This window comes from Microtus oregoni, unplaced genomic scaffold, assembly GCF_018167655.1.
Source record: "Microtus oregoni isolate MIOR12 unplaced genomic scaffold, Mior012 000054F_ref0000373, whole genome shotgun sequence".
NCBI classification, from domain to species: Eukaryota; Metazoa; Chordata; class Mammalia; order Rodentia; family Cricetidae; genus Microtus; species Microtus oregoni.
Genome location: NW_024543830.1, coordinates 4,937,083 through 4,963,397, shown reverse-complemented (window position 1 = coordinate 4,963,397; position 26,315 = coordinate 4,937,083). Strand labels below are relative to the sequence as shown.

The 26,315-nt window shown below is 47.8% G+C and overlaps 1 protein-coding gene and 1 long non-coding RNA gene across 2 annotated transcripts; one reads left to right on the top strand and one right to left on the bottom strand.

The window, feature by feature from the left end:
* Nucleotides 1-370: 370 nt before the first annotated feature.
* Nucleotides 371-19,133, bottom strand: Acp6 (acid phosphatase 6, lysophosphatidic). Its single transcript, XM_041638101.1, has 10 exons — nucleotides 18,613-19,133; nucleotides 12,075-12,203; nucleotides 11,832-11,962; nucleotides 11,441-11,517; nucleotides 8,248-8,335; nucleotides 7,732-7,864; nucleotides 5,302-5,402; nucleotides 3,096-3,191; nucleotides 1,448-1,613; nucleotides 371-966 (listed from the first exon to the last, which is right to left on the bottom strand). The coding sequence occupies exons 1-10, from the start codon at nucleotides 18,808-18,810 to the stop codon at nucleotides 835-837; spliced, it is 1,251 nt and encodes a 416-aa protein (XP_041494035.1). The 5' UTR covers nucleotides 18,811-19,133; the 3' UTR covers nucleotides 371-834.
* On the top strand, nucleotides 18,743-19,684 carry LOC121437954. Its single transcript, XR_005973018.1, has 3 exons — nucleotides 18,743-18,842; nucleotides 19,140-19,220; nucleotides 19,633-19,684. It is a non-coding gene; the product is annotated as an uncharacterized LOC121437954 (long non-coding RNA).
* Nucleotides 19,685-26,315: the final 6,631 nt, after the last annotated feature.

The following is a 26,315-nucleotide window of genomic DNA, read 5'->3' as shown; positions in this document are numbered from 1 at the left end:
ATATTTATTGATGAATGTTGAATTTGACTCTATTATTCCCATGCTTATTTAGACTAAGACAGAATTTCTCAAGAAGGATCTTGGCTTGTCTGTGTAGCCCCTACCAGGAGGAGCAGGTCTGTTTCTATGTTCAGAACATGCACATAATACATTGTCGTAACTTAAAAAACACTGCGCTAGGGTTGGAGAGATGGCTCAGAGGTTAAGAGCACTGGCTGCTCTTCCAGAGGTCCTGAGTTCAATTCCCAGCAACCACATGGTGGCTCACAATCATCTGTAACGAGATCTGGTGCCCTCTTCTGGTGTGCAGGTGTATGTACAGACAGAACACTGCATACATAATAAATCTTAAAACAAAAGAACACTGCACTGTAAGCCATTGATTTACTGATATTTGTCTCTCACTGAATTGCAACAACTTAAAGGCAGAAGCAGCCACCTTTCTGATAGCCACAATTAGAGCCTGAGTAAAGCTGACAGAAGAAAAGAGCGTCAAGTCCCAAAGCACACAGTTCCCCAGGTTCACACCAACGCTCTTAGAAATCATGTCATGCAGGTGGAGAGATGGCTCAGCAGTTCAGAGCACTGGCTGTTCTTCTAGAAGATCACACGGCAGTTCACAACCATCTCCAACTCTAGTTCCAGGAGATCCAACACTTTCTGCCTTCCATGGGGCACCAGGCACAGGTGGTTTCAGACTTACATACAGGCAAAACATTCATACACATAAAGAAATTGTGTCACAGAGTAGAAAAATCCCTTTTGATTAACATGATACCCTTTTCTATAAAGACACTTTATTTAAGTCACCTTGTCTGTGTAAACACGTCACTCTCAGAGTTCCACTGTCCGTGCTTGGGAGCAGAGTGTGTGGTATTTTTCTGGGCTTAAAGCATAAGCTGACATGGCGGTCAAGAACTTGTCCAGTGGGCAGAGCTTGTTGGGGCAGCCTCTTGGCACTTGTTCCTGTGGAAGGAACAGAACTCAGCAGGTCCTGGAAAGCCTAGCTGAGCTCTGGCCCTGAGCTGGAAGAGCTGACAGTCCCATCCCCAGACAGTACTCAGCTTCTCCAGGACATCAGCAGTGATGGGTTAGCCAGGACACCAAGATACTGGCCATGAAGACACTCAGTGGCTTCCTAAAATGGGCCTCACAGATAGGAGCCTGGCAGACACACTCAGGAAGGCTGGAGAGTCGCCCTGTTCCTGGAAGGAGTCTGTTACAGGGCTGAGATGTGGCCATGCTATACCCTGTGATTACAGGTCAACTACTGCCCCAGGTTCTATGGGATTCAGACGGCTGAGGCTAACACTTGGGACACCACTGGGCCTGAGACACACGACACTAATTCAGGCGTGGCGGGGGGGGGGGGGGGGGGGGGATGGGATGGGACACAGAAGGACAGGGTTGGGCTTAGCCACCATCCAGCCTCACTCAGAGATCTTACCTCTCCATGGTAATAGAGCTGCACAAACCACTCCTTAGATTTCTGGTGCTGGTAGAGTTCCAAGGTCAGGTCAACAGCAAATGGAGGCCATTTGCGGTCAAAAATCCCCAAGGCCATTAGGATAGGCATGAGGGTGACATCATGTGTGGCATACAGGTACATCTTTCTGCAAGAAGGAAACAGTTAGGGGGCTGGAGAGATGGCTCAGAGGTTAAGAGCATTGCCTGCTCTTCCAAAGGTCCTGAGTTCAATTCCCAGCAACCACATGGTGGCTCACAACCATCTGTAATGGGGTCTGGTGCCCTCTTCTGGCCTGTAGACATACACACAGAAATAATATTGTATACATAATAAATAAATATTTAAAAAAAAAAAAAAAAAGAAGGAAACAGTTAAACGGTTCTCCACAATTGCTTGCTACGAGATCAGAGGCCAGGACGTTGCCTGTCTCTGCCTCAGAAACGAGGGGGCAACTAGCAGTCGGCTGCGCTGATTTAAAATCCACTCTGAAGCAGATGGTGAGGACCCTACTCCTACTCTCTTGTCTCCTGGAGAAGGACACCTCCCCCCCCCACCCACTCACCCCCCACCCTGGGAGTTTCAAAGGAGAAACAACACCTGGGGCTCAGGTGCTACCTCTCTTCTTCCTCTTGGCCTGGCCACCCATGACTGATGCTCTTCTACCCTTGGCTACATGTGTGTAGTGGGGTTTGGAAATTGCAATTAATTTCAAAAGAATACTAAGCTGCCTGGTCTTCAACACATTTCCCGAGGAGTTTCAGTCAGTCAAACAATAAGCAAGCCACCCTTTAGGGTGTCTGCTTGATGCTAGCATTTCTCTCTTCAGGACGACCAAGGATGTTACTGGCTCTCAATCTAGGAGACTGGCACCAGATCCTTCCTCAAGGTACAAGGTGGAGATCAGCAAGGCAGCAACAGCATGCTAGATACAGTGCCGCTGCAGGTGTGTGGTGGACAGAGAGGGACGCAGCGCTGTTAGAAACCCTGTTCGCCTCTGAACTCAGGTCCCTGCACCTCTCCACAGGTGTGGCAGGTGCTCAGCCCTGTTATCTCCACCCCATCCATCTCTTCACACCCTAGCAGTACTTCAGCATCAAGGGGCATCTAGTGACAATGCAGGCTCTGCCTTGGCAGGACTGAGACGGGCCTGAGACTCCATCTCCAGACCACAATTTGCTGAGCAAGTGCCCAGGACACATGACATTCCAAATCGAGGATCCCAGGCTCTGGGAAACTGGGGACGGAAGCCCATGAGCTGCTTCCAGTGTTTTCAAATGTACAGTGATCCTACCTTCCGTACACCGAATAAGGGACTTGAACTACGTCATCACTGTTTTGGACTATTAAACTACAAACCAGTGCGATATTCATGTATCCAGTTAACCGGGGTGATATCAATTTTTAAAAAAGAAAGGAAAAAATAACTTTGAGACATTAAACTAAAAACATACAAGGAGAGCTATAGCAGGAAGAAAAGTAAAAGTGTTGTGACCTGCTTGGGGACCCTGGTGAGCATTCTCCTGTAGGCACTGACAGCTTGGCTCTTGACCCATAGTCCCGGAGTCCCTCCCTGCAGCCAGAGGCCCCCGCAGCTCTGCATGGCATAAGCGTTCACCGTGCTGGGTACCTGGTCTTGCTGGGTGGGGTTGTGGGGTCCACAGCTCTGAGCAAGTTCCCCTCCAGGATGTGTAGGAATGGGCCCACTGCCATCTGGATACTTTCCCTGTGAAATATGAATAACATTCGGGCACCCAGGAGGCACTCAGCACCCAGGAGAGGCATCAGCTCTGCCCCTGAGGACCTCAGCAGCACAGTCGGATGACACAGAGAAAAAGATAAGGAAGGCTGGGACCACAGCAAGGGCGGGGAAGAAGAGTTTCACATCAACTTAGAGACTTCCAACAATAACAACGTCAGGTGTCCTCTGACTTCCACAAGTGTGCACAGCGTACCTGTGCATGTGCACACACACAATAGATCAAGGTGGAAAAAAGGAAGTACGCTTGGAGGAACAAGAGTAAAGTTGGAAAGGGCGGAGGTAACAAGACTCAGAAACCCTGAAAGGCCCCTGGAAAAGCACCCGCTGACTGTCCCTGCATGCACTCTACCCTCTGAAGCTGAAGCGTAGTGCAGTAGGGACTCTTCTAACTCTGTGAGCTTGGAGCTACGCCCTGCCACTTTCATTCTGGGTCATCCTGAGACCATCAGTGACTGTAACGCAACATATATCCTCTCGCAGTACCGAGCAGAGCAAAGCAAGGCTGACAAGGGACAAAAGATTTACTTGTGAGTGTGCCTCGCACTTCTTATTGGGGTGGAGGTGTCCAAAAACTAAACCAAAACCTACCGCTCATAGGAGCCCCGGTACTCAAGTGCACGGAAGAGAAGGATGCAGACATGAATGGCGTAGATCTAGTTTAGAAATTACGGCTACCTCTGTAATTGAAGGAATGCGGCATGCACCTGTCAGGTACACAGGCCAGACCCAGAATGCATTGCAATGGCGTGCCGTTTGTTCTCGAAGAAAACATCAGTTTTATGCAACTGATAGAAATGGAAAGAACGACGGGTCAGAAGAAAGCATGCCGTGCTGTGGCCAAATGACGAGGCGCCTGCCTGATCTCATAAAGTTTTATTAGAACACAGCCATGCCCTTTTGTGTGCGTATTACCCATAGCTGCTTCAAGATGCATAAAGATGAAGCTGCGATAAACCAGACACGGCCCACTGAGCCTGAGGCATTTGCCATGTATGTTTACGTGTAGACTGGCAGAAGGGAGGGCAGTGAGCGGCTGTTTAGGTCTGGCGGGGCCACTTCATGAACAAAACCTGGAAGCTGTTGAGTCCCAGGGAATGGCAGCTGAGTAGCTTGGCTGGAGAACTTTGGGAAGCCCAAGGCTGCTGCACAGATGGGCATGCTGACTCCTCGTCAATGCGAGGGCTCTTTTCTCACGCAGCAGACACTGCAAATTCTTGAACAGTTAACTGTTCCCCTCCCCCAGCACAGCCCCGATTATCATTTCCCTTTACGTTAAATGCTTCCAAGTCACCTATTCTTAGTGCAAACTGAATGCTCTTAATCAGAAGAAAAAGGAAAAAAGAAAAAAAAAAAAAAAAGCAGCGGGCATTCCAGAACAGAATCTCAAGTACCAACAAGACACGGCAGCAAACGGGTCAGAGGATCTGGGACCAAGTCCTAGCTGTGCCACCTGCCAAAGCAGCCCAGGAAAAGCAACCAGCCCTCTCGGTCTAGCCCTTCCTCTCAAGCTAGGGACCAAGCAGGGCTTTGTGGATTCTGTCTAGTTCCTTCACCCGTGAGAGCAGCACCACTAAGCACCACCTTGCACCCGGCGAGAACAGGGAACATCCGTTAACTGAGCTGTGGTCGACAGACTGCAGCGTATGATCCCACCTTCCACTCGCTGCACTCGGCTCTTGTGAAATGTGAAGCAAAGGGAAGAGTATGAGACTCAGACGTGGAGGTCCAGGTCAGCAGCCCCGGCTCAGAAGTGAGAGCACAGGTCTGGGGTAGGCCCGGCTCAGAAGTGAGAGCAGAGGCCTGGGGTAGTCCCGGCTCAGAAGTGAGAGCAGAGGCCTGGGGTAGGCTAGCCCAGAAGTGGAGGTCCAGGTCACTAGCCCCGGCTCAGAAGTGAGAGCAGAGGCCTGGGGTAGGCTAGCCCAGAAGTGGAGGTCCAGGTCACTAGCCCCGGCTCAGAAGTGAGAACAGAGGCCTCTTTCCACGTTGATGCCAGCAGGCAGGTGTGAAGTGGCCTGATGACCCCCCCGACTGACCAGGTATGATTTAAGGAGAGCCCTCACCTGTGGTCTCTCACCTGTCTTCCTGCTGCAGCACGTACAAGGCTGTGTCCACGGCTCTCTGCTCGATCATCTGGGCAAACCTCTTCAGCGCTGGGCAGCTGCAGAGGCTGTGCACCTGTAAGGGTCACCAGCGGTGTCACAGGAAAACACTCCCTGCCTGCAAAGAGTGCCAGTTATGTCCCCAAGACCCTTACACCTTTGTATTAATTAAGATCTATAAGGCATAGATTTTTTTTAAAGATGTATTTATTTTTATTTTATGTGCATTGGTGTTTTGCCTACATGTAGGTCTGTGTGAAGATGCAGATGCCCTGGAACTGGAGTTACAGACAGCTGTGGGATGTCATTGGGAATTGAACCCGGGTCCTCTGGAAAAGTAGCCAGTGCTCTTAACCACTGAGCCATCTCTCCAGCCCCATATAGGCACAGGATTGTAAAGAAAGCTTCACACCCCATGATGGCTCCCATGCACTCCAAGTTTGAAAACTATTGATAAACTATAAGTCAAGGAATTAAAACATTTCATTTGGTTGTTATTTCCCTAAAATGATTTTAGAAACTGTATGCCATATAAATGCTTTTCATGAACCTTTGCCATATAACCTTAAACTCACTACACATAAGCACGAGGCACAGGGATGCCTGGGAGGCATCGTTATTGTAAGACAAGGAAAAAGACCCTGCATTGTCTTTGGGCATCTGGTCTTTCAATCCACAGAAGGGTTCCTACTGTGTGGCACTATTATTGCATGATATGTAATATAAATTTCAATGCTTTTTAATAATATGTACACATTACACAAAATGTTATATGCATTCATAAAATGTAATACATACAATATATTTTGAGTCCATAAAAAGATTCTATGGTTAAATCAATTTGAGGAAAACAGACTAACGGGCTAACCAGATTACTTTACAGACATCTTAAAATTTTACATTGACTGATGTGTGTGTGTGCATGTAAGTGTGTGTGAGTGCCGGGGTGGAGGGATGCACTGCTCCACTGAGCATGCAAAAGTTTGAGAACAGCTTGTGAGCATCGGCTCTGAGGTTTCTGGGAACCAAATGTAGGTTGTCTGAGCTTGGAGGCGAGCATCTTTACCCACTGAGCCACGTCACCAGCCCAAGACTCAAACATAAATATATTAATACATATACACATACACATATATTCTAGGCAGGATTGCACTATGTAGACCAGGTTAGCTTTCCACTTTTGATCCTCCTGCCTCAGCATTTTAAATTCTGGGATTATAAGAATATAATATAGAAATGTGGACCATGCCAACTTAGATTTTAAAATATGCTGATACTCATACAGGCCTTTCAAAAGTGACACAATAAAGATGGATCCCTAAAGTTTTGGACCCTAAGAAATGCTAAATGTAAAATTGTCAAGTAGAACCTGGCGGGTGGCACCCACCTGTAACCCAGCACTCAGAGAGGAAGAGCTGGAGGCAATTCTTAGATACTACACATATTTAGACACTGTCTCAAAAGAAGCAAAGCTTGAGTTGGGAAGAAAGATCGCTAAGGTGGTTGCCATGCAAGCTTGAGGACCCGAGTTTGACCCCCTGAACCGGCTGTGGTGGCACAAGCTAACAATTCCAGTCCTGGGGGGTAGAGACAGGTGGATCCCTGACTAGATCAGTTAGAGACTATCTCAAAAACCAAGGTGTATGTGCCCTGCAGAAGGACATCTGAGGTTGTCCTCTGGCTTCCATACAATGAGTATATACACATAGAAAAATGGTATGTATATTCTTCACTATACTCGCTACTTAGCCCACTGGAAGCCCACTCTCCCAAACACACACAGGTCAGGTAATGTCCTGACCCTGGGTGAGGAGTCATCTGACTGTTCCTGATGGAGGAAGGTCATTGGTTAAATAAAAATAAACTGCTTGGCCCTCATTGGTTAGAAGATAGGTGGGAGGAGTAAACAGAACAGAACGCTGGGAGGAAGAGGAAGTGAGCTCAGACTCCACGGCTCTCTTCTCGGGAGCAGACGCCTCAGAGAGATGCCATGCTCCCAGCTCCCAGGCAGACGCACGCGATGAAGCTCCGACCCAGGATGGACATAGGCTAGAATCTTCCCGGTAAGCGCACCTAGGGGCGCTACACAGATGATTAGAAATGGGCTAAATTAATATGTGAGAATTAGCCTAGAAGAGGCTAGATAGAAATGGGCCAAACAGTGATTAAATGAATACAGTTTGTGTGTTGTTATTTTGGGCATAAGCTAGCCAGGCAGCCGGGGTGCTGGGGATGCAGCCCCGCCGCCCCTATTACTACATGTTCCGGTCCCTCCTTGGGTGTCCACATCCATCCTACATGCAGATCCTATTACAGCAGCCTGTAGACAGGAGGGCTCCCAGGAAGCTAAGTCACCCCATTCCCACGGCTCCCAACCCGGGACCCAGGGGAAACAGCTATCCCACCTGCTCGGCAGCCACATTGTCCAGGAGTAGAAAGAAGTCCACTTTGTCACCACTGCTGATGCCCACACCTGCCTTCACCTTTTCCAAATCCTCGGAGATCCCTGGCTGCAAATTGGCAGTCTTCTTCCGACTTCTGCCAAAACCCACAAGCTCTTATATTACTACTGTACAGAGATTAGTAATTTATAAAATGTACTTTGTTCAGGGTTTACGATCTCATGTAATCCTTACAACAATCTAGTGTGGCTAGCAATATTATTCCCATTTTACAGACAAGACAATTAGGGCTCTAAGAAGTTAAATGACTTGTAAACATAAATCAGCAAGAATTAGGGCTAGAATAAAAGACTAAAATTTCCAAATCCTCTTCTTTTGTTTCTACCTATTTTACTAAAACCCATGTATAACTTAGATCTGTGTGGGAACCCTATTCTTTCTACTCTGGAATAGTTTCAGTGTACCCCAGAAATGCCTGAGCAATGGCAGATGCTAGCAAGAACAAGAAAAGTCTGTTACCTGGTCTTCTCTCTCAGGCCCCAGCAGTTCTGATAGTTGGGGTACAGTACTTCGGAGCTTGCCTCATCAGTGTGGATAACGACCGATCCTGGAAGGGGGAAGGAAACACCAGTGGTAGGGGGCCTCAGCTCCCTCTTCCAGGACCGCTTCTGCCTTCCCCATCTCTTTGTCTACAGAGCTGATCTAAGTGGTCATTCTTAGGTGCAGTTCCTGCGCTGATTCTGCCCACAGTTCTCCAAGCACTGGATAAAGGAGCAGCTTTGTTCTGTTTAGCATACGCCCTCCCACTGGGCTGCAGACCTGGATCAGACCAAAGCTTCCAACTCATTCCCAAGACACAACCAGGACCAGCATGTGGGCATTCCAATACAGACCGGCTGGCTTGACTTAATCAGAATTGGGTTATTTTCCTGTTTCCCACAATTCACTTCCATAGGCCAATAGGGTAACCTATCACAAGGCTATCCCCTCAGCGCAGAACCCATAGGGAATCAAAACAGAGGGACTCTTGGATTTTCAAAGCAACAGAACACCCTTCACCACCACCACCACCCACTCATTCCCACACAGCATAAAAAGAAACGTGTTAGTGCCCACAGCATGGGGGCTCAAAGCAAAGCCCAGGTACAGTGTTCTAGCATCCTTATTTCTTTTTGTTTCTTTTTTTTTTTTATTTTTTTATTTTTTTTGGTTTTTCGAGACAGGGTTTCTCTGTGGTTTTGGAGCCTGTCCTGGAACTAGCTCTTGTAGACCAGGCTGGTCTCGAACTCACAGAGATCCGCCTGCCTCTGCCTCCCGAGTGCTGGGATTAAAGGCATGCGCCACCACCGCCCGGCTATCCTTATTTCTTGTAGTCCCTGGGACCCCTCTGCAGGATTCTGGGGGCTTGTAGAAAGGAACAGGTAAGGATGGGCACGGTGGTACGGGAGTAAAGGCAGAAGGACTAGCTACTCAAGACCAGCCTCCATTATACACTAACTTTGAGGTCAGTCTGAGCTCCATGAGACTATCACACACGCGCACACACACACGCACACAGGCACTTGCCACCAAACCTGACCCCCCGAGTTCAGTCTCCGAACCCACATCACGGAAGGAGAAAGGACGTGTATACATTATCGTCTGTCTCCACGCATGCACGGAGCACAGAAACAAAAAGAAGTAAATTTAAAAACAAAGATCAGACAAAATTATCAAAGACTCCGCCCTAGACATCCTAGATGTTGCACATCCTCAAAGACGCAGCTGACGAAGGGGACAAACATGGACAGCTGGGCTTTAACCCCACCTACACCATCTGCAGATCCGGGCTACTGGGCAAGCTACTCAGCCTCTCTCTGCATTACTTCTCTGATCTGTAAAAGGAGCTGACGGTGTCTGCCCCACAATATGTGCCGAGTTCTTAGGACAATGCTTTATGTGTCAGGAGAATAACCATGATAGAAACCTCTAGCATAACCACGAACCCACATCCGTCCGCAGTCTGCTCCTGATGGCAAGATATCAGGATGTAGCTAATGGGAAGTAAGGCACACCTGAGCAGACAATCTACATTTAACGCCCGACAGCCAAGTGGGCAGATGGACGCTCTCCGGCTTCCTGTACAGCCCACTACCCTCTACCGTCTCGGGCACCTCAGGGCTTCCCTCCTAAAGCCATTCTGCAGTTGCACTGTCCCGTGAGTGGCAGTGGCTTCTGCCGTTCTTGGTACTGAGAAAGGCACAGATTATCCCTGAGGAGAGTCCCACTGGGCTTCCAGTCATTCAGGGAGTCACTATCCCAAGGTAGCTGGTTCCCTCCCTGCTAGAACCTGGGGCATCCTCAGTCTGCAACCTGCCTGTGGAGAAAAAGGGGCCACAGGTGACTCAGAAGCCTCCTCCTGAGTCACACTGACTATTTCCGGGAAGGGGACATTTGCCTTTTCGAAGGTGAGCAAGGGAGGAACTTTCGGAAGGCCAGGCCTTGTGGATCATTTCCAAGCCTGAGGGTTGACAAGGAGCAGCCTGCCCTGTTTGCCTGGCTTCCTAGGCACACAGTGTGTGAGGCGGCCGGCTTCAGCCAGGGTGAGTAGCAACCCCCAAACCAGTAGACAGGTCAAGTCCAACCTCTGGCCTGATGGTCCTACTGTCCTTCAAAGTTTTACAGAAACTTTATTTCCGTTCAAGATACTTCTAGAAGCAACAGAACAACAATTTTTGCTACGTAGCAGCGATTAGTACCCTAATACCTGTTAGAGCGTACCAGTTACGAGATGATTATCTGAAATTCAAAGGAGTGCTTCCATGTGGACTTGAAACAATTACAAAAGACAAAAGCTCGCCTCATTCGCTGGGCCAAGGCCCTGTTAGGGTTTGAATCTGCAGCCGTGGTTTGAAGCACAGGATCCTGTATTTCTGAACACTTGTGTTCCCTAGAGGAGAGGTGAGGTGTGGGCACCTGGGGAGCATTAACGAAGTGGGGCCCCGGCTGTGGTTAGATGCGTGGAGGCAGGCCTCTGCAGGTACACCTGCCTCTGGCTCGGCATGTGTCCTGGCCTGTCACAATGTGTGCACTCACCACCTCACACTGCTGCCCTGCTTCTGCCGGCACACCTTCCTGCCACACCTTCCTGCCACGGCAGCCTCCCCTCTCTCTGACAGCGCAAGCCAGGAGGTCTAGCCACATCCATGTGACGGTGGCTAACATAGGTCTCACATGGGATCCAGAAAGAAAGGAAGAAATACACCCCTCACAGACGGAAAGTTCTGGAATTGACGACTGCAATCATTCGCCGATTAAATGTGTTAAGATTCAAACTCAACAACCTTCTCAATGAAGGAAGGCTTCATAGAACACGGCGGATACAACCTACATTGGGCTGGGGGTTTTCATTAAGATCAGAGCCATGACAGCAGTCTTAAGTTCCAATTAGGGGTGGCCCTTTCCCTCCTTCTCAGTAGTGCCTCACTACTGCCCACAAGCCTGGACAGAATTACCTCTGCAGCTTATGTGGAAGCCCGAGGAGTCAGGAAGCAGAGGTGCACCCAGTTCCTGCTCACTGCGGAGGTCAGGTTGGCAAGGACCCCTTGCAACATCAACAACTGGAAGTCATGTACACAGGGGATGGAGAGAAAAGGCGCAGAGGAAGGGAAAGGCATTGGAGACGAGAAGAGCTCCTCTGGCACAGGGGTGACTTTTTGACCCAAATACGAACCTTTCTGATGTTGGAAAAGCCCAGCCAGCAAACACCGAGTAGACTCCAGATTCCGTAATATGTTGGTGGAGCGGACACTGGGAGGGAAATGAACATGCAGAGGCAGAGATGCTCACATGGGAACGCAGAATGGCTGGGGATGGAGCAGGTGTAAACCTCTCAGAACCACACACAGGACACCATGGGACGGAAACCTTTCCTCCCTACAGCCTGGCTGCTCCCAGGGCCCTGACTGTGACCTTCAGTGATACTCGCCCACGGCAGCCTACGACATAAGAGTAAGTGCACGGTAGCAATTTGTCCCCCAAACCACCGTGGATGAGAGCAGGGGTCAGGAAGCTTATGCATGCGAGACCGCAAGTGCGTATCTATCTCCTTATCTAGGACTCACAAGACCTCTTGCGGGTTGAAGACAGGGGAAAGGAAGGGAACATCTTCCATATAGTTCTTCCTCAGCCTCTCTCCCAGGTCAAACATCTGCTGCATGCCCACCTTGGTCAGCTGCCCGGCAAACACGCCACCCTAAAGTGGGGCACACAGAAAGGGAAGATTGGTCAGATAAAGGCTAGCTCAATTCAGAGAAAGTCCCCGCAGCTCTGCAGCGGGCTTCACAGAGCAGGGAGGCATCACTTACCTTCAAGGTGGTCTTGTGATATTCAGAGTCATAAGGAGAATGAGGTTTCGGGCCACCAGCTAGATCGGTGACGGTGATATCAAACTGTGTTTGAGGTGGGATCTCTAAAAGCTTGGGGTTCCACTCCACCTGGTGTGGCCATTAAAAAAAAAAAGACATAGAGTTAAAAGAAAGTTCTTGAAACTGTAGCCCTAACACCCATGGCCTTGGTTGACGTGACTGGAGTCACCTGACACTAGGCCCGCAAACCTCCCCAGGGAAAGCAAGGGAAGGAGCCTGTACCTCCGACTAAAGGAAGAAAGGACCACGCTTTATTATCCCTGGTATCTTTAGCTCAGGTCTTCTCTGAGACATACTGAGACTCACAGCGCTGCTAACCCGCTAAGCCCATTCGACTGAAAGGGAGAAGCAGCCAGGCTGCTTGGCGTGCAGCAGCTCGGCGACCAAGTGAGGGAATGAGTGAGTGGGTCCGCAAATGAATGAATGAAACACGATCTCAGGGACTGCCATGTTAGTAACAACCTCTAAAGAATCGAGTGTGGTCTCCATGCTCCACAGCCACACTTAGGACTCTGCAGAAAGCCCAGTGTTACTACTGCCTAGTTCTGGTTCTCTTCTCTGTTTCTGAAACAAGTGGCTGCCATCTACAGACACCTGTTTTTTCTCCTCATCTTCCTTCAGTCCTCATAACCTGGCTCCTGCCTAAACTGGATGAGTTTTCAAAGCAACACAGGTCTCACACCTGACCCATGTGACTGTTATCTCTGTGGAGTCAGATGTGATGGTCTTCCAGTCTTCACTTTCCGAACACTGCGACCCTTCAATACAGTTCCTTGTGTTGTGGTGACCCCAACCACAAAATTATTTTCATTGCTAGCTTATAACTGTAATTTTGGTACTGTTATGGACTGTAATGTAAATATCTGTGTTTTCTGATGGTCTGAGGTGACCCCTGTGAGAGGGTCGTTCGACCCCCAGGTTGAAAATGGATGTTCTAGTCCATACTCAGACTCCCCTTCCCTGCCTACTGATTCTCTCAATGTGAACCCAATTACACATTCTAAAACTCAAACCTCTGACTCCTTCCTGCCCAGGTCCTTGAAGCAAACTCCCATCCACAGCACATAACCAAGAAGCTGTGGCCAGGGCCCTGTGCTTACACAAGTTTTTCTGGCTCTTTAAAAGCCTGCACCAAACTGCACCAGGCAAGTTGCCTTTACCAGTCTGTCCTGTTCCATAGACAGCTTCTGGAGAAGAGAGACTGAGTCATCCACTGGGTTACGAGTCTGGATGCTACTATTATCAGCTCCCAGAGCCCACGCAAGACACCCAATGTCAGGTAACCTGATCTGGCCTTTCCTGGGTTTTCAGAGAGGAAGCCAGCCATGAATATACATGACAGCCATGGCACAGCAGGGGCGGGTCTGTCTTCTAAGATGCCAAACACAGCTGCCACCGCTCAAAGGCCGGCGCAGCTCTTCGGGCTGCAGAGTCAAAGTTGCAAAAGGAATGACATTTGCCAGGGATGCAGAGACGCAAACACCTGGGCTTGTAGGAGGTGAACCTCAGAACAGGAGATAAAGGCGAAAATTGCAGCTTTTCCAACAGAAGTAGGAGCAGGTGCCCAGAGCCCCAGCCACCTGGCACACGAGCAGTAGTGAGACAGGAGCATGGCTCCACAGAGTGGTCCAAATGCCAGTGCTGCAAGTTACAATTACCACTGACTCGTAAGAACTGGTTTTAACATGTCAGAGAGACCTAGAAGTTTGCATCTAAGGCAGCAGGAACAGAGGAAGTGGGCAGATACAAGCTCTGATTGGGGGGGCGGGGCTGGGAGGTAAACAGGAAGAAAAAGGACGAATATGGCTTTGGTTTCAGCTTGTGTGGCTACTGCAAACACCCTGTCTAAAACCAAGACAGAGCAGGAAAGCAGGAAAGGTCAGGGGTCAGGTTAGGGTGAGCAACCCCTGTGTGCTCTGGGGATTCTCAACACATCCCGGTGAGTCAGATCTGGCTGTTTCAGCTTTCTCCTTCGCCAATTCTTTTGGAGCTGAGACTAAGCCTCCGTGTTGGTTAAGTCCAGCAGTGTGGGGCACAGAACCTGGGACACAGGCACCAAGGTCCACTCAGGTTCACCTCTGAGCACAGAGGACCCTTGGTGTGTCCCAGCAACAATCCTGGTGTTCAGGCCATGTGGAGTCTAAGCACACGATCAGATTTTCATGCACGGATGATATATCCATTCATAGACACTACCCACCTCCATTACCACACACTTATCCTCATCCCTGTTCAGTTTCTAGGAGGTAAAGACGAACTCAAACCAGTTGAGCATGGCGAAGGGATGCTGTGGCCAGACAGCCTTGAGTCCAAGGCCAACCTGAGCTACAGAACTGAGTTCCAGGCCAATCTAGGCTTCAAAGCCAGAGCCTGTTTCAGAGGATGGGAGCGGGGGAGAGACTAACTTGATAATTTTACTTCATATATACATATACATAGATACACATCATCTTTAAAGAGAGAGTTAGGGGTCTGGAGAGATGGGTCAGTGGCTAAGGTCACTTATTGACCTTCCAGAAGTCAAGGATTCCCCAGCATCTACACGGAGGCTTACAACCTCCTGCTATTATTTCCAGAACAGACTACGTGGCAACAATTACAAAACTAAGATTACGTTTGCTGCGTTTTCTAATTTCTGCTGGTTTATCATCATTTCAGCTTTCCCACAAGCCCTTACAAAGTGCCATTGTTTAAGAGGAGACAGTGTGCTGACTAAGGGGATTTAATGCTCTCTGGCCTCCAAAGTCACCAGGCAATCTTGCGGTGCACAGACACACACGAAGGCAATCAAACAGACACATAAACTAAAAGGAAAAAAATCTTAAGAAAATTAGATGATAGCAAAACCTAAAATATAATTTAAAACAACTAATTCAAAGTAAGCAGGGAGGACGACAAGCAAGTGTAGGGACAGAAACGGACACAGCAGTACGGTTCCTGCAAGCCGGGCATGGCAAAAAGCCACATGCTGATTGTGGGGGGCTGCAGATTCCGGACTAAACTGTCTGCTTTTAGAACACCACAAGACAAGGTTAAAGATACAGGCAAGACAACCGCTCGGGAGAAGTACAGCACCCCTAAAGCTAACAGACACATTCCTCCCACGGGGTCTCATAAAGAGGACAGTGGGATGTGACGGATGTCTTTCCAGCTGTCACAGCGGTGAGTTCTGTGGACAGTTTCTCCCTGCTCCCTCAACACCACAACATACCCGGGGAAGGCAATTTCACAGTGGGATGGACAGGACACAGCCCAGGGAAAAGAAAAAGGCACAGAAAAATACACCAAAACCTTCCAGGTGAAGATTTTAGGAAAAAACAATGGGTTTTAAACCTTGGTTATGCTCGAGGCATCACAAGGAATTTTTAAGTTGCTGATGTCTGAGCCTCCTTCTGGGCCAATCACATCTGGATATTTATGGGGTGGGGTCTCCACTTCTCAGCGTTATTGAGCCCAGATAATTCTAAGCACCAGAGAAGAGAAGCTCTTACAGTGTCTGGACACACTGCACCAATTAAATCTAGATCTGCAGGAAGACTCAGGCATGCATACTGTGTGTGTGTTTTGCCTGCTTGTGCATTTGAGCACCACACATGTGCCTTGTGCCCACAGAGCCCAGAGTGCTGCGGTGCTCCTGGAGCTGGACATACAATTTTGAACAGCCATGCAGGTGCCAGGAACTAAGCCAGAGTCCTCTACCACAGAAGGAAGTGCTCTTCTTAACTTCCAGAACCTCCTGGGCATGAATATTTCCCCAGCGGAACCGCCAGGGTTTAGAACCATCATTAACCCAGAGGAATGAATGAACTTGCACATCGTTCATAAACACTTCTCTAGGCTGAGCTTTAGGCAGGAGTTAAGCAACATAGCATACTTCCCGGCTCATCTATACTGTCAAAGACAGACATGAACTTAGCGAGGAACTAGGGTGGGCTGCACTTATGTTATAAAAGTTAAGGGGGTTCCCTTGCCACTGTCTGGAGGAAGCCAGGGAAAAGTTGAAAGCAGAGCCAAGAGTCGGAAGGTCAGAAATATGTTCAGCGAGTTCCATAATTTTATTTCCAAATCTTTTGGCAGGACAGAACAACTGTTCCCCAATCCTTAAAAAAACAAGTCAGCACACTATCTCCTCTTAAACAATGGCACTTTGTAAGGGCTTGTGGGAAAGCTGAAATGATAGTAAACCAGCAGAAACTAGAAAATGCAGCAAACCTAATCTTAGTTTTGTAATTGTTGCCACACAGTCTGTTCTGGCAATCATAGCAGAATAAAATAAAGCTAGAAATATCAATAACCATGGATATTGAAAAGACTCGAGAGAAGATATCCAGAATCAAGTCATAGGAGGCTGATGACAACTACGCACAGCCAGAGAGTTGGTTGCACCCCTGGATTTTAGGCACAGAACCTTATCCAAGAAAACCAGACATGTTTAAAGCTTCTTCTCCCTAGGGCTGGAGAGATAACTTAGCCGCCAAGAGTGCTTGCTTTGAGGACTGAAGTCTGTTCTCAGCACCCATATCACGTGGCTCATAACCACCTCTAGCTCCAGTTCCAGGAGATGTGGCTTCTTCTGGCTTCTCAGGCACCTGTGTGCACACAGGCGTGCTCATCCTCCCCCTCCCACCAATCATGTTTAAAAAATCAAAATATCAGCCTAAGTCTGCAGTGCATGAGTGGGAAGTTAAAGCAACAGTTCTCAAACTGCAAAGCAAGGCCGTGAAATTACATTCCACCTTCTGTAACTATATAAAGAAAAGATAATGAGCCGGGAACTGGCGGAGCATGTCTTTTAATCCCCAGTACTCGGGAGGCAGAGGCAGGCAGATCTCTGTGAGTTCAAGGCCAGCCTGGTCTACAGAGTGAGTTCCAGGACAGCTAAGGCTGTTACACAGAGAAACCCTGTCTCGAAAAACAAAACAAAACAGGAAAGAAAGTAAAGATAAAGAAGCCGGGATTCTCATTATCTCCACCATGAAGGTGTAAGATTCCCATCACATAACCACTGATATGTACACACACACACACACACACACACACACACACACACACACAGAGAGAGAGAGAGAGAGAGAGAGAGACACACACACACCCCTGAAAGGATTTAAATCTTTTTTTTTTCTTTTTTTACAGTTCAAAATGAGGCTGGAGTAATGTAATGGCTGTCTTTCCAGTAATGAATTGAGTGGGATTGTTTCTTCCAGTTCCCTCAAATAGAATGGTAACATCTTGTCAAAGCATGTCAACGAAGCCATTCTATGCTAGAATCCACCAGTACAGGTTGACCTAGATAGGTACTTGCACAGTCTGTATACACTGGGTCCAGATCTAGACAGACAAACTTTATTCTCTGCTGTCACTGATAACGGTATCTAAAACATCAATATATCTTCCTAACACTCTATAATAAGAAGAAATAGAGAAGAATAGGGGTACAAAGAGATGAAGCATGTGTGGACAAAATAATAATAATAAAAAAAAACTTTAGAGATCTAATTTTAAAGGCCCTATGTGGAGGAGGTGGGGAATCAAAGAAGCAAAACGAAAATTGCAGTACCAGACAGAAAGAAAGTGGTGTAGCCATAAAATTAAGAGCCTGCTAGAATGTCTTTATGTGAAAGTCACCTGGAGGGTTGATTTTTTTCACCTGTGACCCTCTTTAAAGACAGGACCTTGGGTTGCATGATACGAAGATAAAATTCATAGCATTTCAGCAAGCAGATATGATTATGAAGAATATAGAACAAATACACATTCCAAGGGTAAATCCAACACGTGGGGCCTTGGGGACTTTTGGTGTCCTATTCTTTTTCACCTGACAGGCAATCGTTTTTAAAACAGAAAGCGAATTACTTGTGTTTTAATCATAATTATCTTGATTTATAGCCATAAGACTAGCTAATTCAGATTTCTAAACCTAAAACGTAAAGAATCCCAAGATAAGGTCCTCTTCACCAAAAAGACTTCATGAGATCTCAAACGGGCTCCAGCAAGCCATGAGAAAATCTGTAATAAGATCTGGTCCCAAAGGCACCAGCCTGTTCTGCGCTGTGATAACACTTAGGGTGACCCTGGTACAAAGGTCTCTGCAACTAACAACCAGCGATAGAGCCACTTACAAGGTCCGCTGCACCCTTGAACTTAAGCTCACCAAAACACAGAACCGCTAAATGCGACCCAACTCCACGTCCGCCTAATTAGACTCTGCCTTTAAAACAAGATGCCCTGAGCGGTGCCTATGCATCTTTTAAAAGTTATATTACACCTTGAAACTGAAAGTTTGGGGGAGCTGCCCTAGCTAGGGAGGCTTACAGACTGGTGGAGGGGGGGGGGGTGGTGGATGAGGATGGGGAAAAGGGCTCCGGGCCACAGCCCGTTTATTGCTGTTTTCCTCTGGTCTGAACCCAGCCCAAGCCCCTCTGCGCCGGGGGTGAGGGGTGGGGGGTGGGGGGGAATCCTAAGGTATGTCGTCTCTCACCTGTTCCTCCAGCGGGAGCGGCTTGAGCGGACTCCGTGCCCCGTGTCGAAACACAATCTGCACCATTTTCAGCTCCAGTAGGCTGCGGTCCACTGGACACTGGCCATCAGGCACCCGATGCTCGGCCAGAGCCACCCGCCGCTGGTGGAAACAGTAAGCCAACGAGGCCAGGACGCCCACGGGGGCCCACACGCGCATGCTAGAGGCTCTGGAAGCTGAGGCTTCAGCAGGTACGGGTGCTCAGCAGCCTCCCCCAAGTTTACAGGGACTGGAGGGCAAGCACCACCCAGCGACTCCAGCTGGGCGACCCGGCGACACTCTGGCCCGAGGGGCGGGACGCTGGTGGGGAGAAATGGGAGGGAGCAGAAAGACTGCCTAGTAGTTTAAGCCCAGGCGACGCCGGCAGCTCCTGCTGCAGACTCAGCAAAGACCTGAAACTTGTACTTCAAAGCAGTGGAGTGGAGGCTGCAACAGCAGAAGCCCACATTTTATAACTAAACTCCCGTGCAATTTCTTGCCCTGCCTAGGACCTGCCCCCATCTAAGTCAGCGGCACAGGAGCACGGGAAAGTGAGTCCGGAGACTTCGTCCGATGTGGAAACTCAGCCTGTAAGAACTACAACATCCACAATGCTGCGCGCGGCCGAGGGCCCTTAGGGACGGCAGTTCGGCCGACCGCCCCCTGAGCTTTGAAAGTCTTGCCCCTCCACCCACCCCCCTCTTCAGCCCCCACTCCACTGGGCCAATCTTCGGGCTAAGGCAGCTTAAGGGCCCCAGGCAATTAATGGGAACTTCTGGGTTTTTTTCCCCCCTTGCTGGTTTGCCTGGGGTGAGTAGGGAGGAAATGAGGGTGAGAGGAGGCTGGGTTAGGATTTGGGGTGGAGGGAGCGTAGTTTGGATGTGGAAAAATTCCCTGAAGTCCTCAAAGCAAGACTGCTAAAGCCAAGATCTAAGACATCTATCTGTTGTGTATTTATTATTGTTATTATTTCTGAAGCTACCTTTTCCCATTTTGATCTAGGGATGTACTTCATCGGTAGAGCACTCTCCGAGCATGCGCAAAGCTTTAGCGCCGGAGCCTGGGAGCGAGGAAGGAAGGTAGCTTTAGGTTAGAGCTACTGTTATGCCCAAATCTGCAGAGTCCCCACAAAAGCCAACAAAAGAGACCGAATCCCATATGTAAAAACAAAGAGCCTTTATTTTAATCAAGTTTGCAAACTCGGTCTCTCCACGTGTCCAACTTATTGGAGTATTCGGAGAGCCCCGAGCTCAATTACAATTGGGTTTTTACAGTAGTGAAGGTGGGACTGAGGGGTCTCTGAGGTTCAGGACCCCTGATGGGCTGACGTTTGTCTAGGGTGTCCTGGTGAGGTGCGCCTACTGGGGTTGGAATGTCAGGCACTTCCTTTGAATGGTCCGCTCTTGGGTGGGGGTTGGGTAATCTCAGCTTGTGGTGTTTTCCTGCTACCAGGTATTGCTTCAGGGTAAACTACCGAGCCTCTTATTTAAATTCATCGATGGCCAGAGTCCCAGGTGATAATAGTTGGAAGTAAAGAGCTTCCTCTGTGACCTGCCCAGACTTAGTTCATCACAGCTGGCCCCCACAGCTACCAAAGTCTTGTCAGGGGAGGCGGGGAGGAATGGCTGCACCGTCTGGCTCTGTTGTCAATATCCTGAGGCATTCTAATCTTTTAACTCGGGCACAGTATTCTTGACTTACTCCGAAGTCAATTTCAAAGCAAACCAGTTAGAAACAGATTTGAAGTCTGTTACGAATAGAAAGAAGAGCAAAGAAAGAAGGAGCAAAGCACAAAGACCAAACCTTGGAACATGGATGGCTGTGGGCTTCTTACAGAATCGCCTCAGCAGATTAGAAACCATTTTGCACAGAATTTAGGCAAAAAGATTCTGACAGAGAGAATAAGAAGCCCACAGCCAAGCGTGGGTTTGGGCTTCCCAGACGAGAGTCGGGGTGAAGTGTCTTAGCAGTTGCCACGTGCACAGCTTTCGTGCCTCTGAAGATCCGTCTGGAAAGGTTGCTAGGAAACTTAATCTTCTCCTTTTCTCTTTTTGGGGAGACTACAGGCTCTCTCCAGGGTGCCTTGGGTGGATTAGTCTGATAAGGTAAACCTAGGAGCCCCTTGGATTTCTAGGAAGAATCTTAGAAGAGTGTAGACTGGGAAGGGAGAATGGCCTTAAGCAAATGAGAATTTTGTTGGAATTCCTGCTTCACAGTTGGCAACAGTTTTCCACCAGACTCTGGTGAGGGGTTCCTGTTTCTTCTTGTGTCCCCATAATTTTCCTTGTCCTTCTGTCCTAGCTCAGATCCATTTCCGTCAATCGGGGCTTACCTCATGTGTCCACCACCTCCCAGTAGCCAAAGTAAGTAGGTTTGACCCTTTGTGGTAGAGTTACCCCAAGGGACCCACCTCTGGACTGCACTGCTGTAATCACACACTGAACCTTCGGCACATGAACTTTGGGGGAACACTTAGATCCAAATCATAGCACAAGACAAACTAAATCTTTCAGCATTATCAGAAAATGCCTTGGAACCTGAGCAGTGCAGTGTAACTTCCAACAGCATGAGGAACGTGCCTTTTAGATGCGTGAGGGAAACAAGGAATGGTTTCAGTACAGACAGGTCCCGGGGATGGGCAGCTTCAGCCTCTTTGGCATTCTTAGCACGCTGGAGAGCCTGCGAGGTAACGGAAGATTGATAGCTGGCTGCCCTACTTCCTGCCGTGGTAGACAACGCAACCCTAGTCCACACCCTGCTCTCTGGCTTTGTTGGCACTGCCTAGGTAAGCGTCATGGGCACCTTTGGCCTGAACAAGCAATAGTAGTGCCATCTGGACAGTGGGGGAGGGTGAGATGCATCAATGGCAGGTCTTGGTAGGAAGCCACAACAGGTGAGGCTGGTGAATGGCAGATTCCATGTGGAGGAGCTAAAAGCAGTTTGCCAGCACCCAGGAGGCCTGTCAATATTTAGAGTGCACTGTGCACTGTACTGTACAGTAGTGGTGGTAGGCTGGAACAGAAAAGAAGGTGAAAAGTCCTGAAATCCGGAAACCATGCCCTGGGGACGGACCCAGGAGGGCTCTGAGAATGGTTATTTTGACCCTAGTTTTACTACAAGGGAGGGCTGGTTTGAGAAGCAAGCTGTTCCCCAAGCAAATTTTCATGAAAGTTGCGCTTAATATTATTTGAAATTGCATGTTAGCCATGAAATTAAAACACACACACACATTTGCTGCTTTGTTTTCAGTGGTGGGCAGATGTCTGATTCATTGTGAGTACTTGTTAAATACTGATTTAGAAAATCCTAGACTATGTCATAGGATTAGTGTAGAGGTCATTGACTATTGTGCCATTATTGCTTCCTGCATAAATCTGAGTAGTTGATTTAGAGCATGGTATTAGTGCTGGACCAAATATCAAGAAATATGAAAATTACTTTCCCTTGACTTTTGCCTTGATGGTCTGGAAGCCAGGAACCTAATTTGCAACCAAACTATACTGTAAATTTATTTTTTTTCCTCCATGGTGTGAGACACTGTGGATTGGAAAGAAGCAAAAATGGGGCCAAGTCAGTCGGGAAGCTGTGGTTGAAATCTGGCTAGGAAACAGAGGGAGCCATTAACAATGGAAGTTTAAGGGAGGAGGGGCGTGGAAGGGGGGGTCAAGGATAGCCCTTGAACTTTTAGTCATGTGACAGCAAATGACGTCATGCACCTGGGAAAGAGGTTAAGCAGAGCCTGGCAGGTTAACTTGGATTGTATAGTTTAGGAGGTACTTGAGGTACTTGTGAGGCATCTAGGTGGAAATGCCCTCTCTGTGGTTGGTGATAGAGGTTGGAGATCAGAGTAAGGGTGGCCAAGGAACGTGTATGCGGGAATTCTCTGTTCATGGTTTATAGCTACAGGAGCATGAATAGATACCAATCTTGGTGCGGGTACAACAGCAAGAGGTAAAGAGGTCTGAGATACACATCTCTCGAACTCTCTGTTCAAGACTTAAGTGTGAAAGAGAGCAAGAAAAGAAGGGTTTTAAAAAGGAATAGACACTGGATGTGTTTAATTCAAGCACTCAGAAGCGGAGGCAGGCAGGTTCTCTTGAGTTTGAGGCCAAGGCTGCAAGGTGAGACCCTTTCTAAATTTCTAAAACGGAAACAAAAAAGAAGGACTGAGCAGCAGTGTCAGAGGGAACGGAGAATAAAGTGATAGGAATGGAAGACCCGTGGGATTTAACAGTGGAGTCATCTTAGGCGGATGTAGAGAGAGTGGCCTCGGTGAAACCTAAGTGGGAGTGTGTGGGAAGGTAGTGGCGACATCATCTGGAAAGTGAGCAGGAAAAGGAGCGACAGGCATTCTTTTGGAGAGAAGTTAGTGTTTAAAGGCAGATAGACACAGGGCGAGGCTGAAGATGGGATGGGATAACAGGTTCAGAAAACTCTTAAGAAGATGGAGCAAGGCCGGGCGGTGGTGGCGCCCGCCTTTAATCCCAGCACTCGGGAGGCAGAGGCAGGCGGATCTCTGTGAGTTCGAGACCAGCCTGGTCTACAAGAGCTAGTTCCAGGACAGGCTCCAAAATCACAGAGAAACCCTGTCTCGAAAAACCAAAAAAAAAAAAAAAAAAAAAAAAAGAAGATGGAGCAAGATGAGAGATGAATTTAGACCACATCATTAGGATCAGATGGAGAGATTACTTGTTCTCTATACAGATGAGAGAAAGAATGGGCACCACAGGGCACATGGATAACAGGAATCTAAGGCGCTTTTTTCTTTTGATAGCTTCTTCTTCTTCTTCTTTGTTTTTTTGTTTGTTTATTTGTTGTTTGTTTTTTTGAGACAGGGTTTTGACAGGTTTTTGTGTAGCTTTGGGCTTTGGAGCCTGTCCTGGAACTAGCTCTTGTAGACCAGGCTGGCCTCGAACTCACAGAGATCCATCTGCCTCTGCCTCCTGAGTGCTGGGATTAAAGGCATGTGCCACCACGCTCAGCGTTCGATAGCTTCTTTTCCCTGTAAAGCAGCGGTATATTGGTGGGGTGGTGATTGATGCTATTAATGATTTGAAGTACGGAGAAGGTGAAGAACCTACTGTGGAGAGCCCAGAACAGCTGACTACATGCTATGCCCACACCACAGAATTGCCTGAGGGCATTTGGGATTCAAGCCCATCCGTGCCATTCTGGATCTGAGTCAGCCAACGGTACCCAGTTGGTTTGGATAGAGTAGCTCTTCAGACCTTACTTTGAAAACTACCGGTGGAGAATCAAGGATTTCTCAATCGATGCTGAGATCCTCAGACACTCAAGCCCATTTTACAAAAAAAACGGGCTAATATTTGCAAAATCCAATGTACATCTTCTCATCACTTCAAAACGTCTCTATCTCAATTATAATACCAAATACGATGAAGATGTATGGAAAGTAGTGGTTACACTGGACTATTTAAGAAATAACGACAAGGAAAGGCTAGAACATCTGGCTATAGTTTTTGGTGAGTTTTTTGCTTTGTTTTGTTTATTTGTTTTAAATATTTTGATCCACAGTTTATTGAATTAGTAGGCACATTCGTGTGTTAAAAGTGGGAAATGGTAAACCCTTTGTGAAGCGGGGCCTCGTTGGAGGGCTTTAGGTGAATGGAGACAATGCTTGCCCAGGACTTTGGAATCCACTGTCTTCCTCTTGCTCTTTGTTCCCTGGGTCTTGAAGTGAATGGTTGCCTCTGTTGTGTGTACCTGCCAGAGGCCCAGAGTCACAAAGTCACCTGACTGTGGTCTGCAACCTTCTAGACCATGAGCCAAAATAAACCCTTTTCTTTGTAAGGGAATTGCCTCGAATATTCTGTAATAGTGACAGAAAACTGGTAAGCACTGTGCAAAACCTATGCATCCAGAGGTGTTACAGTATTTTAAGACTTTTAATAAAATGGAAGCACTCGTCAGTAGAGAGGCAAAAGTTAGGACAAAAGAAATAACTGACAGACAAAATTCCTAAGAGTTGAATTAGGAGTCTGGGGAAAGTATAATAAAGAACAAAGGAGGAAGGCTGAACCCAGAGAGCAGAAGGGTTGTCTCTCACTAAAGGTCTTCTCTGCTCACAGGATAGAAGGGCAGAAGGTAGTGAGAGATATTAAAGCTGTCATTGGTAGTTTAACCTGCAGCAAATGATCTCCCTCCCAAAAGTATTCCCACTTGGGAAAGTTTTGAAAACAGTAATAATAATCGAATGTTATTACCATATAGCTGACATTCAGTGTGCTAGTTAACTCTTATTGTAACTCAAGTGGCAGATCTGTTCTACTACCATTTCAAAGAAAAAGGACCTAGGCTTAGACAACAGAGAAGTAGCTTGCCCAAAGAGGCACAGATCTTGGTGATCGTGACTAAGTCATCTAAATGACTTAGTCCACCCTGGAGTTCACACTACAAGCTGTATACATTTCACTAATGAACTTAGGAAGGGCGGTAAGTTATTGTTGACCAGGTTTCTTTCCTGCCCAGCCCCGCGCCTTTCAGTCCCAAAGAAACACACAGAGGTCTACATTAATTATAAACGAGTTGGCCTATTAGTGAAGGTTTCTTATTACATAATTCTTACATCTTAAATTAGTCCATTATTCTTGTCTATGTTAGCCATGATACCTTTTATCAGTGAGGCATTCTCATCTTGCTTGTCTGTGTCTGGCTTCCTCTGTGATGCCTGTAGACTGACCATTCATCTTCCCAGAATTCTGTTCTCATTACCCCACCTCTATTTCCTGCCTGGTCACCCCACCTATATTTCCTGTCTGTTTACTGGCTAATTAGTGTTTACAAGTGCAGGATACAAGATCATTGTTCCACAGCAAGTTACATGAAAGTTCCTAGGGTTAATACCCTCATCTTTTCTGTTGCTGAAAAAAAAATACCTGGGATTAGATAATATATAAGGAATACAGATTTATTTGGCTCATGGTTCTGGAGGCTGAGAAATCCAAGAGTATGGCACAGGCATCCTTTTGGCATCTGGTGAAGCCTTGCTTGCTGCATTATAACATGGCAGAAGTTGGAAGGGTGAGATAAAAGGGGGAGTTAACAGATATAGAGATGGAGATGGAAATGACACTCTATTAAAAACAAAACACTTCCACCAGACCTAGCTATCCCCACAGAACAAGCTTAATCCATCAAACACAGGCACATTGGGGGTCAGAGGTCCAGCAATAAGTGTTGTAATAAGAGCGGCGGGCTGTGTCCCGCCACCCAGCTGCCCGCAAGGCTAGCTTTACCCGAAATAATTACACGGAAACTGTATTCTTTTAAACACTGCCTGGCCCATTAGTTCCAGCCTCTTATTGGCTAGCTCTTTCATATTGATCTAACCCATTTCTAATATTCTGTGTAGCACCATGAGCTGGCTAACCAGGAAAGACCTTAACCTGCGTCTGTCTGGAGTGGGAGAATCATGGCGACTCACTGATTCAGCTTTTTTCTCCCAGCATTCTGTTCTGTTTTCTCCGCCTACCTAAGGGTTGGCCTATCAAATGGGCCTAGGCAGTTTCTTTATTAATAAGAAATCACTCCCACATCAAAGCTTTTGGGGGAGACATTCACAGAGAAGCAATCTCTTACATGTGAGATTGAGACTTTATCTGTTGTGACCTCACTTCAGCAAGTCCCTTACTGCCTACTTCTGCTTCCATCCTGGTGGTTGGGTT